Source organism: Prionailurus bengalensis, chromosome B4 (assembly GCF_016509475.1).
Source record: "Prionailurus bengalensis isolate Pbe53 chromosome B4, Fcat_Pben_1.1_paternal_pri, whole genome shotgun sequence".
Lineage (NCBI taxonomy): Eukaryota > Metazoa > Chordata > Mammalia > Carnivora > Felidae > Prionailurus > Prionailurus bengalensis.
The window spans coordinates 103,022,054-103,041,301 of NC_057358.1; the positions used below are offsets into that span (position 1 = coordinate 103,022,054).

The 19,248-nt window shown below is 33.9% G+C and overlaps 1 protein-coding gene across 9 annotated transcripts in view; it reads right to left on the minus strand.

The window, feature by feature from the left end:
- Positions 1-19,248, minus strand: part of PPP1R12A (protein phosphatase 1 regulatory subunit 12A) — a 160,097-nt gene that overhangs the window by 53,079 nt on the left and 87,770 nt on the right. For all 9 annotated transcript variants that reach the window (XM_043561596.1, XM_043561601.1, XM_043561594.1 and 6 more), the window contains exons 5-9: positions 18,465-18,609; positions 11,682-11,756; positions 10,922-11,010; positions 10,611-10,768; positions 5,217-5,338 (exon numbers count right to left, since the gene is read on the minus strand). In XM_043561596.1, the coding sequence (XP_043417531.1) occupies positions 5,217-5,338; positions 10,611-10,768; positions 10,922-11,010; positions 11,682-11,756; positions 18,465-18,609 (589 nt within the window). The remainder of the gene's footprint in view (positions 1-5,216; positions 5,339-10,610; positions 10,769-10,921; positions 11,011-11,681; positions 11,757-18,464; positions 18,610-19,248) is intronic.

Sequence of the window (19,248 nt, forward strand, 5' to 3'; positions counted from 1 at the left end):
GGCCTTGTTTAAACATCTTCTGATTCTCTACTATCCATCAAACTAAAAATGTTACCAGAGAAATGAAGATGTTCCACAATTTGGCTTTACTATTCCTGTTTTACTTTGTATATGTACTCTAGATATCAAACTAAACAATTTATTTTCCTGCAAAAGATTCTACATTGTCCCTACTTTGTTCACATTGTTTCTTTTTTTCCTTTCAGCAAACTGTACAAACTCTCCTGCTAGTTGAAATACTACTTACTCATTCAAGATCTCAAATGTTCTAATTTTATTACCTCAAATCAAATATGATCTCTTTCATTTTTAAACCATCATTCTGTATTTGTACACTTCTACTGGCATACTGCAATATACCACAGTACACAGTAGTTTTTTATTAAATTATTATTATACTTAATAATTGGATTCAATTAACCAAAGCATTTAATTCCAAGAAAATTCTGAATTTTTACCATCTAGTAAAGTAAATACAGTTTACCCTATCAGAATTTATGTGCATACAACAAAGTAGGCAATCTTTTTCTGAGATCCCAAACAATATTTATTTTTTAAGTTTTTTATTTTATTTGAGAGAGAGAGAGAGAGCAAGCAGGGAGAAGGAGGGCGTGGGAGAGAGACAGAGAGAGAGAGAGAGAGAGAGAGTAAGCAGGGAGGAGGGCGGGGGAGAGAGACAGAGAGAGAGAAAATCTCAAGCAGGCTCCATACTCAGCACGGAGCCCGATATAGGGCTCAAACTCATGAACCATGAGATCACGACCTGAGCCGAAATTAACAGTTGGATGCTTAACTGACCAAGACACACATAGGAGCCCCAACCAAAAATATTTATTTTGACAAAAGAGGGGTATATAAAATTACTGTTACAATTTTAAAGATTAGAGATGCTTGAGTGGCTCAGTTGGTTGAGCATCTGACTTTGGCTCAGGTCAGGATCTCACAGTTCATAGGTTTGGGCCCACACTGGGCTCACTGCTATCAGTGCTGAGCCTGCTTTGGATCCTGTTCCCTTCCCTCTATATCCCTCCCCCACTCACACTCTCTCTCAAAAATAAAAATACTAAACAATTTTTAAAAGATTACTTATTTTTAAAATAATCTCTACACCTATCGTGGGGTTTGAATTCATGAACCCAAGATCGAGTCACATGCTCTCCCAACTGAGCCAGCCAGGCACCCCTACTGTTAAAATTTTAAATCATAAAACCAAACTGATGGTATTATAGAAAACATCTCCACAAATCATAAGCCTGATCTTACTGCTACAGAAATATTCTTTAATTTTAGCTGAAGAGTTAAGAACTTAAGCGAAAATCATTTAAAGCGAATATATCTATGTTTCTCTGTAGCTGCCACCCTGAGTTGTTAGAAAATATAAGTGATATTTAATACTGCTTTAGAGCTTCTGTTTTGTGATCTATTGCTTACCATGAGTGTATGAGTGTGTATTTATATATAGTTTATGCAATGGTGGAGAAAACAAAACTTAGCATACCTCTTTGCAAATATCAAAAGCAGAGTAGTGAGTGAGAATCTAAAAATAGAATTCTTAACTGCAAAATCTTTTAAAATGCATTTACAGATTAACAATTCATCTAAGGCAACTCATCTGTTAGGTCTCTAAGTTACAAGAAAATTCCTGAAACTAACTTAGAAACATTAAAATGCTAAATTAACATTACAAAGTATCACTGAACAAAATTAAAGGCTTTAAAAAGTCATACAAAATAAATAAGATTGCTCCATCCATTAAAATAATACTTCAAATTTTCTGTATACCATAACTTTGTTGATTTGAATAAAATTTGGCTATAAAACCCTTAAGGTTTTAAGACTGAAACAATATAATCTTCCAAGTAAGTTATGATGCTTGAAATTGAGAATAGAGTTTCTAAATATGCAAATCATAGAAAACACTTGTTATTATATCAATTTAATTACAGAATCAGAAGTAATTCTGAACAAGGATTTTTATAGCAAAGAGGTTAATCTAACAGATATTAAGAGCAATTAAGTTATTAAATTTGGGGCTATGCTTGAGAAAAATATAGTTGATTGAAAGAAGTCCACTGTAATTGTTTGACTATAGCAGGAAAGAGACTGCTTAGCTAAATACTCAAAAGAATGAGAGCCAGTTTTTCTTGGCCAGATATTTCAGAGGGATGGAGCTTCTTGCGAACTTCTGATAATCCTATAGTTTTAACAGATAATAAATCAAAAAAGCTAAAGTTTGGTAATCACTGAAGAAGTATAGAAGAACTCTAGAATTAAATAAAGTTTAGTTAAAGCAGCCTATGTTGACTCCAGTTATACCATGATAATCATCTTGAAAATTCTGCAGAGAGATTGCCCCTGAAAAATTTCATTTTTTTTAAATTTTTATTTTTTAAAAAAAAATTTTTTTTTCAACGCTTTTTATTTATTTTTGGGACAGAGAGAGACAGAGCATGAACGGGGGAGGGGCAGAGAGAGAGGGAGACACAGAATCGGAAACAGGCTCCAGGCTCCGAGCCATCAGCCCAGAGCCTGACGCGGGGCTCGAACTCACGGACCGCAAGATCGTGACCTGGCTGAAGTCGGACGCTTAACCGACTGCGCCACCGAGGCGCCCCGAAAAATTTCATTTTTAAGCATATATAATTATGATCTTTTTTTTTTTCAACGTTTATTTATTTTTGGGACAGAGAGAGACAGAGCATGAACGGGGGAGGGGCAGAGAGAGAGGGAGACACAGAATCGGAAACAGGCTCCAGGCTCCGAGCCATCAGCCCAGAGCCCGACGCGGGGCTCGAACTCACGGACCGCGAGATCGTGACCTGGCTGAAGTCGGACGCTTAACCGACTGCGCCACCCAGGCGCCCCAATTATGATCTTATGAATATGAGTTCTACCTAACTTCAAGAAGCCCTCAGCTCTGGAATACAGAAGGTAAGATAAATCATTCATATAGTTTCCTGATATTCAAACTGTACCAGTGAAATCCATGCATTTCTACTACTATGAACCCACAATACCAATTTCCTTAGGAAGAGTTTTAGAAGAGGATCATTACTAGCGGTATGGATTTTCTCTAGTTTATTATTCTAAAGGGTTCACATTTTGATCACTTGAAGCCAAATCCAAAATTAGCAATACTGACAACATAATAGAAACACTATGGGAATTTAAAATCAAACCCACCCAAACCAAATAATGTCAGATAAGCAACAAAATAAGAAGTCCAAAGGCACAGACATGACAGTTAAATACAATGTACAATCCCTCAGTGGACCCTTGATTTCAAGAAAAAACAAACAGAAAAACATTAGTAGGAGGACAACTGAAAAAATCTTCACTATGGTTTGTATATAATGATCACAGATCAGAGTATTATATCAAAGTTAAATATCTTAGTTTGTATATAATGGTTTGTATATAATGGTTTGTATATAATGATCACAGATCAGAGTATTATATCAAAGTTAAATATCTTAGTTTGTATATAATGGTTTGTATATAATGGTTTGTATATAATGATCACAGATCAGAGTATTATATCAAAGTTAAATATCTTAAATAGGATCATTTTAGTATGGGAATGAAGGATAATGCTTTTGTATTTAGGAGATACATATTCAAGTATTTAAGGGTAAAGTGTTATACTGATTGCACTCAATTCTTAAATGTTTCCACAAAAAAGTGTGTGTATGTGTGTGCATATGTGTGTGTGTGTGTGTATGTAAACAGAGAGGGAAATGAATACGCTCATTAAAGACAAGTAAGGGTTGGTGGGGAGAAGCCTTTAAAAAGAGAGAGCAGTGGTAAAAAAAAAAAACAACCAAAAACAAAAAAACCCCCACAAAATAAAACAAAACCTGTAATCTTTAATTTGGGTCAAATGAAGTACAGGTTCTGGAGTAGCAGGGAAAAGCAAAATCTTTAAAAACATCAACAAACTAGTTGGAAAGCACTGTTTGGTGGAGAAAAGGAAGCAAAAGGACAGAGCCCACGTGGAGAACAGAATAAAGGAGAAGAGGAAGAAATGAAACTAACATTGTGGGAGTACTTTGTCACTAGCCAGGCTCTCTCTCAACCAACACTTACAATGCTAACTTACTCTTCTGTTTTTGTTTTGTCTTTCTTTCCCCTGACAGATAAGAAGACAGTAACTTGCTTAAGGTCCTTACAATTAATAAAGGAGGAGAGGGGTACAGGTGTGGATCTCTGCTTTGTCTGACATCAGAGGTCATGCTCTTATGGCATGATACTTGCAAATCTAGTGCTTTGTAGAGTTAGAAAATCTAGATTCCATGTAAGAAACACAACAGATGAGGGGCACCTGGGTGGCTCAGTTGGTTGAGCATCTGACTTGGCTCAGGGCATGATCTTGAGGTTCGAGAGTTTGAGCCCCACATTGGGCTCTGTGCTGATAGCTCAGAGCCTGGAGCCTGCTTCAGATTCTGTGTCTCCCTCTCTCTCTGTCCCTCCCCTGCTTGTGCTCTCTCAAAAAGGAATAAACATTAAAAAAAAAAAAAATTAAAAAAAAAAGAAAGAAACACAAGATGAATAAGGGGAAGGGAAGGAAAAATAAGATAAAAACAGAGGGAGGCAAACCATAAGAAACTCTTAACTACAAAGAACAAACTGAGGGTTTTTGGAGGGGAGGTAGGTGCGGGGCGGCGGGGGTGGGGGGGCGGGCTAAATCAATGATGGGCATTAAGGAAGGCACTTGTTGGTATGCACACGGGGTGTTATACGGAAGTGATGAATCACTGGGTTCTATTCCTGAAACCAATACTGTACTGAATGCTAACTAACTTGAATTTAAATAAAAACAAAACTAAACAAAAAGGAAAATCTAGATTCTAGCTCTGTCCTTGACTTGTGGTAGTATTTTTTGTGCTTAACTCACACACATGTGAAATTAACAAAATGTACCTTTACTTATCAACAGGGATAAAGGATACAAAACCCATGTTTCTCAACAATTCAGTACAAATAAAAAATACAAAGCCATTAGTTTTTATGTGCAAACTAATACTTTAAAAATTATATTAAAAAAAAAAAGAATGTAATATGGTTCAAAGAAAATCTCAAGTCAAATTAAAAAGGAAAAATACATTCTTGCTCTAAACTTTACTTTTGGAATAAAGTATACAAATTTAAGAATTGTCTTAATGCTTTAGTACTTAAACAGAATAGATGTATTTTTAGCAAACAAAAATTTGGCTTACCTTTTTAATAGGTGACGTAGGTGTGGCCTGACCAGATGACACAGGTGTTGTAACAGCTACAGGAGCTGCTTGTGTACTAGATGTATTGGCATTAGTTACAGAAGCCATAGGTTTTGTCTTATCTATCACAAAAACACAAAAAAACATGGAGTCAAGAGTTGGTATGGACTACTTCAATGTCTAGATAAACAGTATTTTATATTCATTTTTGCTTAAGGTTTTGATAATTCAAGTCTTTTACCATTTTTATCCCTTTTAACAAGTGAATTTTTTCAAGGAGTTCCTAGAAATGCCTCAATATGTATGCTGAAATACATAACAGAACATGATGACAAACAAAGCTTCTAAGAATAAAAAGCAAAAACGGAATCTGACTTTTGTACTTTTAACACTAAAAATATTAAAAAAAAATTAAGTTGAATGCATGAATACAGTATAAGTATAAAGATTAAGTACATAAAATATTAAGTGTAAGTAAAAAGATTACAAGAGCTATGCAATTTTTCTAATACATCTACAATTTACCTTGCTTATTTAAAACTCATAGTTCCTCTTTATTCCAAGAAATTTAAAAACTGCTTTTTGTCAATAATCAGCTTATTTTCCTGTCAAATAGTATGCGTGTCATAAGGATCATGCCTGCTCACCACTAAAAAGTCTACACTTAAATGAGAATATCAGTTGAATTAAGATTTAAATCTCTTTTCACAATGTATTGAGACAACTTCTAATTAACAATGAATTACTTAGAAAAAGATTTTTGAAAATTTAATGAAAATCAATCTAATGCTAGAAAAAATTCAGACTGTATTTGAAAAATTTACCTATAAATTTAAATCTATAAATTAACAGTAATTTATAATTGGGGCAGAAAGGTTTACTTTTCAAATGGTCAAAGATCATTTATCTAGTTTTAAAGTATTTCTTTAGTTTCAAAATGGGGGAGGACAGGTGGTATTTTACACTTTTGGGAAGAAGTATAGTACATACTTTAAAACCCTAAGAGATACTCATTTTCATTATACCTCTCTTCCTCCTTTAGGTCACTTTTCCAAAATCATTTTCTACTGTATCATTATTTTATGCTGTTACACTTTATAAGTAGACAATATTAAAATATTCTTATCTTTAGGGCAAGTATAAACTTTCACTAAATAGTTCTGATTTGCATTGATTCATTCAATTCTATTTGTGACTAAGAAAATATCCACAAGAGGTTAATAGGGTGAAAAGCATCATATCTCAAACTATACCAAAGGACAAGACTAAAGTGACACATTTAAAAGTCACTAAAGTCTTAGCTTTTTGAATAAAGTGAATGAGCTAAACTCAGTCTCATAAACTTTATTCTCAATGCTAAACAATACCTCTTTATTCAACAGAAGCCAAGCCTATTCGGCATAGTTAAGCACAAATCATGCATAATCTATTAGACCATCATCCTGGAAAACAGTCCACCTAACAGGAGAGTAACTCAACAAATATTTATCAAATGTTTCCATATTTCAAGTGCCAGGTACTGGGTCCTTAAGTTACTGTCCTACGTACTGGGGATATATCAGTTGATGAAAAAACCAAGTATCTTAACTAACTGCATAGAGCTTACAGTCTAGTAGGAAGAATAAATAAGAAACAAGATAAAAATTAAATGATTTTTTTCTCCTTTTTTTCTTTTGGTTTAAAAATTTGCTTTCCGATTAGTTAAATCTACACATGAAAGTTAAAATGTATATACATGTATGTAAACATTTAGCCTTCGTTTAAGAATAATAATGAAACAAACCTCAAGTGCCCACCATCCAACTTAATATTATTAATATTGTTAAAGTCCTTCTATAATTTGATTTCATTGAAGAATAAAAGTGTCAAGTTCTAGAGGAAAACAAACAAACCAACCTGAAAGCAAAAATATGCTTCCCTCCTCATTCCCTCAACTACCTCTAAAATTTATAAATCATTTGGAAGGAAATTAAACTTTTGGTTGAGTTCCTAATTTCAGCTGATTTATGAGGAAAATAACACTCATAAAAAACAAACTCAGTAAATAATTTATGAAAGAAAATTCAGCAAAATAGTTACTTTACATCAAATAGTTTCTCAAGGAAATAACCTTACAAAAAAGTAGAAAAAGAAATAGTTTAGAAATTGTCAAATCAAGCTGTAGCTCTACAGGGAAATGACTGCTTTCTGAAGCTTGCCAAATAAAGTATGATAAAACCTTGTTGATATTAAAAGAGTGAGACAGAGCAAACCATACAGCATTTACAAGGATTAATTCTTGAGATAGAGTCAAATTTTCCTGGCACAACCAACCACTAGCAACAGGAAGAACAAAATTATGATAATACAATACTTCAGAGGGATATTTAAAGTTAGTTCAGTGAGAAACTGAGCAGAGAGTGATTGGTATGCTTAAACTCCAAACGTAGAATACAATGCAATTTGATGGCAATTAGTTCTATTTATAGTTACAAAATAGTACAATTTAAAGAACTATCCGGATCATCTGGTCTAATTCTTATTTTACAAGAAAGAAAATTTCAACCAAAAGAGGTCAGACTTGCTTGTTAATGGCAAGACTGGCCTAAATCTGAAGCCTTGTTTGTTTTAAATAGTTCCCCAATGTCCAACACGGAACAGTAAATTGTATAGAAGGTGCCAATTAAGAATGCATTAGATAACAAAACTGCAGAAATTCCTGTGAGATGCTTGGATTCTTGAATTCTACTATGTGAGTAGTAATAGACCTCACACATTACTTAAAAGATCTGCGTGCTAGTTCTAGTTTTCTTGTGCATGTACATATACTTAGTTTTGTAATGACGAATTTTACTACATTGGGGGCCAAAGCAGATCTCAAAGGGGGTAGATTAACCGTATAAAAATAACTTTAAAACTTGTGAAATATCTGAGTGAATTTAAATATCAATGATGTCATTTCATTTCCTAGTTTTCATAAAATAAGGGAAACAGAACAAATTTAACTGAAATGGTATTAAGTAAGCATTTATATTGATCATATTTAAACTAGTAGAGTTGAATTTTATAAAATTATTATGCAAAGCTAGCATTTATTATGAAGCACTCTTATACAGTATCCATATAAAGTATTATTATCCTATTTTTATGGAGAAATCTAAGATTAAATAAGTTAACCACAAATACAATTACACTCATGAATCAGCCTGTGTTCTTAAACACTGTGCATGCCCATTCTCATATAATTTACTTTTATAATTAGAAACATTTTAATTAGCAGGTTATAAAAATGAATTATAATACTCAGTGATTACCTGTTGCTTTAGTTTCCAATTTTACCCAGACTGTCACCAAGGCAAAAGATATGCTGACTCACCTGACCAGCAATATGACAGCAATAAATTTAAAAATTATATACCTGGGGAATAGAATCTAGCCATTTATATAACTAAAAAACTCTTTGTGTATTACCAAAAAATAATTTTCCCGTAGGATTAGTAAGTTTCAAAAAAGGAATTTAAAACAAACAAATGGAGCACCTGTATGGCTCAGTTGGTTAAGTGTCTGACTTCAGCTCAGATCATGATTTCTCGATTTGTGAGTTTGAGCCCCACGTCAGGATCTGTGTTGACAACTTGGAACCTGCTTCAGATTCTGTTATTTCCCTTTCTCTCTGCCCCTCCCCTGATTGCATTTTGTGTGTGTGTGTCTCTCTCTCTCTCAAAAATAAACATTAAAAATAACTAAATAAATAAGACACACACACTACCTGGCGACAAAGCTGGCCTTTATCTGCTTAGCAACATTTTGGTTTTTTGTTTTTTAATTTTTTTAGTGTTTATTTTTTTCAGAGAGAGAGACAGAGACAGAGACAGAGACGGAGATGGAGAGACAGAAAGACAGAGCACAAGCAGAGGAGGTGCAGAGAGAGAGGGAGGCACAGAATCTGAAGCAGGCTCCAGGCTTTGAGCTGTCAGCACAGAGCTGGATGCAGGGCTCGAACCCACAGACTGGGAGATCATGACCTGAGCCAGTCAGCGGCTTAACCGACTGAGCCACCCAGGTGCCCTGCAACATTTTGCTTTTAATGAGACAAAGGTAATCAGTATCTTCTTTGACATGTGTTTATTTAGTAAACTTTAGCTTCCCACATTTTCTCAGAGGAAATATTTTGCTCAGTGAGTAAAAATAAAATGATCTAAAACTGTTATTTTGTCTAGAGGAAATATAAGGAACCCAAGAAATTTTAGGGCTTTAATTTGTATTTACCGATGATGACCATTAGGTCCTGATAATGATAATTCTTCCTGTTTTTTTTTTTTAAACCTTTATTTATTATTGAGAGACAGAGAGAGACAGAGCATGAGCATGGAGGGGCAGAGAGGGGGGAGACACAGACTCTGAAGCAGGTTCCAGGCTCTGAGCCATCAGCCCAGAGCCCGACACGGGGCTCGAACTCACCAACCGCAACATCATGACCTGAGCCGAAGTTGGACGCTTAACCGACTAAGCCACCCAGGCGCCCCGATAATTTTTTCTTTGATCAAAACATCTTAATGGAAATGGAATATTTTGTGTGTGATAAATTTACAGGTTAAAACGGCAGGTTACACAACTCAAATATGGCAATACTGGAATTTCATGGTGCTCAGAAGATTTGAGTGATTGGCTGATGCAGAGTAAGTTATTATTATAAAAGCATCTGGTAATTACTTCTGAATGTGTCAGTGTGTAAAAATAGACTGGAAGATAAAATGAAAATACTCAAGATAGTGACTGACTTTGGAAAGAAAGGAAAGGGAAGTAGATTAGGGCTCCTGGTTAAAGACAACTGTAACTTTTTAAATTTTATTAAAAGAAAAATTTGAAGCAAATATAACAGTCAATAGCTGTTCATTCTTGGTAGTTGGAATATGAAGGTATACTTTCCTGTATCTTCAAAATTTCTCTAAACAAAGCAAATCTCCCCACATCCCATAGGAAACTATCTTGATTCAGTCTCAGCTTTCTAAAACTTTACTTTTGTTTAGGGAATATTTGGGAAGATATCAGGACCAGCTTTCTGGACTTTTGGGCCTCAGAAAAGTATCAGGAGCATTAGTTAATTGTTGGGAACCCATTTACACCCTACCTGCACCATCCTAAGGAAATCTTCACCTTCTTCAAATCTAAAAATACAGGTCAGCAAAAATACAAAACAAAACATAGAGGCGATAAGGGCCTCCAGGTCATTAGACAATAAATTCACAACCATACTCAAGTTTTTAACACTCTCTGAAAGGTAATTTACTGGCTTCTCAGGTATCTGAACAAGTAGCAAGTCAATCAGAAAAGCTACAAAATTAAAGCCTGATCTTACCTTACTTTACAGTGTATCAAAATTCATAGAAAATCCAGTTATGCTTCAAATTTTACCTGTTTCAGCTTCTGATTCTGAGTCGTCTTCCTCATCTTCTTCACTAGAGCAGCTAGACTCATCTTTCTTTCCTTCTTCTTCATCATCAACTTTTTCTTGTTCCAAAGATTCAATACGGGATGCATTTTTCTCTGGCTCAATAATCAATGTCTCTTTGCTGTGCAAAGAAAATAGCTTTCAAATGAGTATAAACACAAAAAGCCAAATACGTTAATTTTTCTCAGATCCACAAAGTCTAATAATCACATTCATGGCCATGATGCCAGTTCATTCATGACATTAACAAAAGTGACTTTAATATTTTACTCACTTTTTAAAGGTCTTCTGTGACTGATTATTGTCCATATTGGCTGTTGATTCAATTAATGGAGATTTCTTCTCCCGTTTTTCACTATGGAGCTTTATAAAAGTTATGCAAAGGAAAATAAGAATAGTATTAAAATAGTATTAATGAGTAAAATACAGAATTTAAAATAAAGTAGTTTTTCAAACATGAAACAAACCCAAAACAAATAAAAGATTCAAGTTTTAACTGGAAAAAAAGGAGGGGAGGGAAGGCAGCTTGGATAAAGAATAAAAAGGACTAGACAGTTAAAAAGCTACGTGAAGAACAAAGTTGAATTTTTTAGATCTCTCCACTGTTAGATCACTGAAAAAGTCAGGCTCCATCAGCCACTTAATATGCCTGATGATATTTTACTTAAAAATGTTTCCTACTTACATAACTTCTTCAATATCTAGGGCCTATTTTAGAAATCTGAGATTTTCTTCTAAGCAAACTTTGTTATGAAATTACAAAAACATGTTATTCTTGAGTAGATACATTACAGAAGTATTCATTTTGTGAAAGGGAGATAAGAGAAATGGGAATAAGCAATACAAAAGACAACACTACCACTATTCCTTTACTCTTTTTCACTGTCATTTAGTTTGACTGACAGGACTAACTTAAACCAAAAGCATAAAACATCACAAAAATACTTTAACTGTCTGAAAGTTAAGGCTTTAGAAGAATTCTAATTAGAAGAATTCACTAATAGAGATAATATTTAGATATTCATCAAACATACCAGATTTTGTTTCTTTTGCAACTCTTCCAAATATCCTAAAATATCTTCATCTGCTACATCAAATGCTGTCTGGCCCTAGGTAGGAAACAAAGAGGATTGGTAATGGTAAAAAGTCAACAAACTATAAAACACCTCTGGTTGACTCTGTGTAATTATACAGAAAAGTTAGAAAACATTTGTTACATATGTAGTTTGTTATGTATGTAGTAATACAACAGCATATGACTTAACAGAGATGTATGAGAAACCCATGTGAGAGAAAAGCAGCTGATACACCACCCCTTACTTTTGGTAACAGCTTTACTGAGATATGACTCACCATACAGTCATTTAAAGTGTAAAATTCAACTGTTTTTAGCATTCACAGAATGTTACAACCTTCACCATAATCAATTTTAGAATATTTTCATCATCCTGAAATGACCTCCTTACTTTTCTCATCCCTCTTCCCAGCCTTCCAGCCCACGGCAATCACTAATTCTGTTACTACAGATTTGCCTGTACTGAACATTTCATATTAATGGACTCACACAAAAAATCATTTGTGACTGACTTCTTTCACATTGTATGTTTTCAAGTTTCATCCATGTGCTGCGTGTAGTACTTACTACTTCAGTTCTTTTTATTGCTGAATAATATTCCATTGCATGGCATACCGCATTGGCTAATCTATTCATCAGCTGATAGACATTTGCTTTTGCTTTCTGCTGTTTAGCAAGTAATACTTCTATGAATATGTGTGTACAAATTTTTGAGTGAACATATGTTTTCATTTTCTTGGGGATAGAGCTATAAGTGAAATTACTGGGGCATGTGGTAATTCCACATTTAACCCTTCGAGGCTTTTTTTCTTTTAGATACCTCCATAAAAATTAAAGTCTTGCTACAGTAACAAAATATATATATATATTTCTAAACTGCTTAAAGTTCAGCCAGCCACAGGTATGACTTAGTTTCAAAATTAGTTCAGATGAACATATGTCAATCTATTTTTATTCACTGTGGAAAAGAAAATTTCAAAGAGCTGTTGACCAAACATAGTAAGGTTTTCTCCAGTTGACTACATTTGTCCTTATAATAATAACTGAATGGGATAGGTTTCTACAATGTCAAAAAAGTTCATTATTTAGAATACATTCTACTTTATATGTTGGCCAATATATGATCCTTTCTCAGAAGAAAATTCAACTTTTTTTTTCAACTAGAAAATATATCATTCTGAAAGGCAACTGAAATTTCTTTCATATCAGGGGTCTCACAGCTACAACAAAACCAGATTGGTAGATAATAAGTTCTAAAATTACATAAACTCTTCCATTAAAAAACAAATGTACAACCTTCAATTCTGTAACAACATTAGGATGTTGCCACCTACTTGGATAGGAATTACATTTTCTGGCACTATAAAATGAAGTATTAAGCTACCCAATATCTGAGCTGGTTTTCCATTATCTGTTTATAAAATAAAAAATACGGTCTATGAAGTATATCATAAAAGTACATGAAATGCTACTTTATCAAGATACAGCAATATATGTATTTAAAATTTACAGGGTTCAAAAACACTTGTATATCTGCCTTTTCTTGTTGCAAAGTCTTCCCAGCAGGAATTTAAGAGGCAATCTAGCCTTTCCCCACTCAGTCCAGGAGACAGATTTAGCTTTGATAAATCTCCCCCCACTCCCCCGCTTTCAACCTTGAGTATTAGATGCTAAGAATTAAAGTCCTGAAGAATAAATGGCTCTGAAACAAAGTGGCTCAAATTTTGAAGGTGCCCTTTAGATATGAAATACAGACACGTTAATCCATTTTGCTATATCACAGTTTCTCTGTTCTACATAGTTCTACAATGTTACACATGCTATGCTTGTTAAGCAAATTGTTTTCAAGATCATGTTGGGTGAAAGTAACACAGTGGCTTCTTTTTAAGTATCGTTTTAAGTATTTATCAACCCTTCTCATGAATGAAATACTGCACCTTAAAAATTTTTTTGAATTGCAATTAAATTTTAGCAGCAGTTAAATGCAATGGGGTTATTTTAGTAACTGAGGAATTTTCTTTTATAAGAATAAGAAATTGGATCACCTTACTAACCTTTCTTTTCACTTTCTCCCTTGATAAATGAGTCTACTTTGCAAACAGCAGCTGATAGAGAATAAAAACTGGAGTAAAATGCAGGCTATAAACAGAGAAAAGTTTCTAATTTCAGAAAAGCACACCCCTCAACTTAACCATGCTCATTAAATAATATATAGGACAGTTATGAAGCTATCCAATTGTAAAGTTATAAACATGACCTGGATCTATGCTTCATTAATGGGGTGCTAACAGTAGCACACATAAGCAGAATCACTCAAAGTAACCAAGAAGCAACTGAAGACAGCATAATGATGACGTATGAAAAAGTAAGACTCAATCAAGAAAACAATCTTAAAAAAAAACTACTACTTAATAAATCAGTTTGTAATACATCTGTAAATTACCAGAGTCACACTAGAGCCACTGTTTAAGTCTAATTTTCAGGACTCTTCATTCTTTCCTCACTTATTCTAACTGAATTACTTCTGCAAGTGTGATCTCTCTTCATTTTCACAACAATCAGTGAAGTAGTCAGGACGAACTTTATGGCTCCAACTGTACAGATGAGGAAACCTAGACTGTGAGTATATGGTATTTGCTCAAGCTCACGGAGGTAATGAAGGCAAAGTGGAAACAGAATCTCAGTCTCTACTGTTCCACTGTCTTTACAGAAAATAAGAATAAGCTCAGATAAACTCAGGGGAAAAAAATCCTTGTGTCCATTAACAGCAGAAGCAGTTTGGTTATTCATTTAAATCTTTATAATGACAGCTATCAAAACAAAACAAACAGACAAAAAAAAAACTGTCTACAAATCATCGTAAGATTGCATAAAGAGAAAATTCCAATTAGAAAAACATCTTAGTTAATATTTCAAAAGGGACATTATTTGGGTACATTCTAGTAAAATAATTATTTTAAAATGTTAAGGAAGCAAAAGAAAAATCTTTATAAAGTCTGTATATTTAAAATCTTTATATTTAAAGTCACATAATTTATGAGTTAAAATGAGAGGAAATGTCTTTACAAATAACTTAAAGAAACCAGACCAAACTCTCTATTTAAGAACATGTCTCCCACTTTTATGTAGAAAAACTTTCAAATTTTCTATATGGTTTGTTGCATTTTTTAAAGTTTTTTAATGTTTCTTTTTTTTGAGAGAGAGAGAGAAAGAGAGAGAGAGAGAGAGAGAGAGAGAGAGAGAGAGAGAGAGAGAGAGAGAGAAGTGTGTGTGAGTAGGGGAGGAGCAGAGAAAGAGAGAGAGACACAGAATCTGGAGTGGGCTCCAGGCTCTTAGCTGTCAGCACAGAGCCTGATGCTGGACTCAAACCACGAGATCATGACCGGAGCCAAACTGAGCCACCCAGGTGCCTTGATTTGTTGCATTTTCTACATTACACATTTACCAAAATTTTATTTTCTATTAGTAAAGAATTCGTCTAAACTCTAAAGTTTAGTTGTAAAAATATATTTACATTTCTCTGATATTATTTTAAGAAATCTACTAAAAATCTTCAATCTATAAGTACTGAAAAAGGTATCAAATGACAAGATAAATTCATTTAAGCAGGATTACACAATAAAGACTAATTTTGATTAAACATGAAATACGACATAGTTTTAAAAAATGTAGCCAGTGATAACAGAGAGAGCCTAACTCACACAGGCAAAATTATAAAATTAAAATAAAAAAAATTAAGTCTTGTAAAAATACCTTCCATTACTGTAGAATATAATCTCCCTTCCCACCCCACAAAAAGCTTACATTTGGGTATACTTATGGCATAAAGGTCTTTAAAATGCTGTATATATTACGTAGCTCCTCACTATCAAAAGAAGTCTTTAAAAGCTTGATATTTTAAAAGAAAAATCCAATTTTGATAAAAATTTTAAAATCCTGTTTTTACAACTCTTGAGTTAGTATCTGGAAAAATAAAGCATGAGAAATAAAAAAACTAAGTAAAAATTGCAGAGAAACACAGCAGGTAAATTATTATTATTATTTTTTCAACGTTTATTTATTTTTGGGACAGAGAGAGACAGAGCATGAACGGGGGAGGGGCAGAGAGAGAGGGAGACACAGGCTCCGGAAACAGGCTCCAGGCTCTGAGCCATCAGCCCAGAGCCTGACGCGGGCCTTGAACTCATGGACCGCGAGATCGTGACCTGGCTGAAGTCGGACGCTTAACTGACTGCGCCACCCAGGTGCCCCGTTAAATTATTCTTAATTACACTTAATTATTAGGGCTTTAGGAAAATACTCAACTTCTCTGATCATGTTCTCAAATCTGCATAACTCAGATAACTTTATAGGGTTGTTTAAAAGGATAGCATTAGATAATGATATATGTGAAAACAAGTTTAAAATTATAAAACTCTAAGAAATTATGAAGCCTTAATTCTTTTAAGATCATATGAAGATACACTGAAAAGATGAAATGAGGGGATAATACATTAAAATCCAGGATGAAAGTGCTATCATATTGGGGCGCCTGGATTGCTCAGTTGGCTAAGCGTCTGCCTTTGGCTCAGGTCATGATCTCATGGATTGTGAGTTAAGCGCCATGTCCGGCTCTCTGCTGCCTGCAAGGAGCCTGCTTCGGATCCTCTGTACCCCTCTCTATGACCCTCCCCCGCCTGTGCTCTTTCTTCCTCTCTCATAAACAAATTAAAAAAAAAAAAAAACTTAAAGAAAAAAAGAAACTGCTACCATAGTAACATAGAAACAAAAAGAGATAAAGCAAAATGATTTATATGCAGTCTTTCTCCTAGAGCATAATTATGATAAACTGAGGGCACAGGAATTAGACACTTATAGAACAGATGCAAGATAAAATAACTTTTTTCATACATACTATATATATTGTCTATGTATCACTACCAAAAAATAACATATTTAAACTAGAAAATGATACAATGTTCTCAGAAAACCTTTCCATTAATAAGCTTCTCTCTTCTGGTCCTTATCTGGAGGCCACTATCAATGAATGAACCAATTATCAGCACTGCCCATGTCAGTGGACAAGTGGCCTTTAAGAGACATTGTTTGGGAGAGAGACAGGAATGCAGAAAAGAGATTAGAAGATAAGAGATATTTACTAATTTCTTCAGAAAAATCCCAACTGCTGGGGGAATTTCTACATGGAAGGAGAGGAAATATGAATTGTCAAACTAAAATTGGCTGGCCTTTTATACTTAAAATTAAATAGTATCAACATTTACTTGTCTTCTAATGCTGATAACAAAACAGAAAACTTATAAATAAAAAAGGGCAAATTATCAAAGTTTTGACTAAAAATTTAGATAGAAAACTTTTATACTTATGTATAAAAGCAAACCTATACTTATGCTCTCAAACATTTTTTCTCTTGACTTCCCTGAAGATTTTCACCACTTCCTAGGACTTTCTTGCCTGTACATTTCTTACTTAAAATACATTTACAGGTACATATATGAAAATACATTTATAAGCACATATAAGTACATATATGAAAAATACATTTATAAATACATATGTGGAAAGCACATGTCTAAATACATATATAAAATACATATATAAGTACATATATATGAAAGGAGTTCAGAGGGCTTCTTTATCACTTTATGTCAGCAACTAGAACATGAATTTCCACTAACTACCTCAACTTCCAAACACTTAGCCATGGGGAAATCTTGGGCATATGGTTATCATTTTTGCTCTCTTCCCTTTGCAGATTCCCAAGGAGAAACTGCTGTTATCAGAATGTAATCAGCACCAGCACTTATATTAATGGACACAACAGATCAGATGGCACCATCTGAATAAAGAGGAGATCGTTTTAGGAACCTCTGCTAAGTAATTTACCACATTATCCTATAAAATGCAATATATAAAGGATATTCTATGGAAGCTAAAGGTAATCAAGCTCACTAGAGGAAGTGTCTTGAGCTCTGCAACTGTTGGTATATGATAAGAATCATGAATACGAATAGGAGGAAAACTAGTAGGAATACTGGTGACACTGGTAACTGACAGTGCTTGGAAGGGAGTACAAAAAAAAAAAAAAACCCTAATCTAGTAAGGAATCTGACAACCTGAATCAGTTCATGATTTGTAAAAAACACTTATGTGATATTCATTCCTTCCTTCCCTCTACCTAATTGGGTGATAGTAAGTGAATCTTCTACCTCATAAACTGTTTTCTCACCTGCAAAACTAGGAGACTACATGTTACATCTCAATAATTTTATCTGGAATAAAACTTTATGGGTTTTCTATATTCTCACCTGCTTTAAGACCTCACTGTCCGAGCCATTTAAAAAGCTACTGTAAGCAAGCTGTCAAGACCACCAGCTAAAAAGAAATAGAAATATACTTCTGTATGTGTCCTAACCCATAGTGATGGGAGAAAACATTCACAGAGAAAAGCAAAATTTTCTTAATTTATGAATTCTGAAGTACCCAAATCTACTCTATTACATATGGTAATAGGATTACTCAAAGAGTAATACTTCTTTCTTTGAGGACCAAGGTCAAAACCACCTTGTAGGTAGCTGAGAAATACTTAATTAATAATAAAAACCAATAAATGGCTGATAAAATGTTGTTTTGTATGGTTCATAAAACTTAATATAATTATAAAATTTACATTACAATATTTTTGAGACTTCTAAAACACTTATTTCCAAAAGTTAAATATTTAAAATATATTTAAAAGGCCTACCACTTTGTTGACCATCTCCATATCACACAGATTGTCCACTAAAATTCGACATGCTTCTTCTTTACCCCAGTGAGCAGCAGCATGAAGAGGTGTCCAGCCATCATAATCTTTAATATTAACATCATAGCCTGCCTGTATTAGAAGCCTAAAGAAATTATAGTGAATTAGATGATCATTAGAAAAATCTAAACGTGAGCAAACATAATCAACAGCTTTATACCATGCAAGCTAACAAAAATCTGTGATATATTTCTTTTCCTAGTTCCCATCTCCTTTCCCTTCAATGAATTAACTAGGAGAAAAGAAAAGAATTCTCAGAAAACACTGGTAAAGAGGATCTTGAATTACTGCCATAATAATGCATTCATTTTAACTAATTCCTAATAAGTGTAATGGTTTGGTGGGACACTGATTAATTCTTCTTAATATGAATTGTAATTGAAATTTTCACAGGAAAGCCAATAATTTTTCAATGTGAACTCAAAAACCCTTGGATCAATTTGTATATTAAACTGATTTATTGCAGTGAATGTCTTCAGGTGTCCATATAATATATTACCTCAGGCTAAATGTGTTCTAAATATATACTGGGATCAAATAGATTTCTTTTAAAGTTTTTCTGTGGTCTTGCAGTTGAGGAACTAGTTTGTGAAAGCTTTCACAAACTTAATGACCTACCTACCATGGGTAATTTTCATAGGAAACTGACAGTCTGCTAGGAACAACACAAAGCAGGGGCAGCTGGGCGGCTCAGTCAGTTAAGGGTCCAATTCTCAATTTCAGC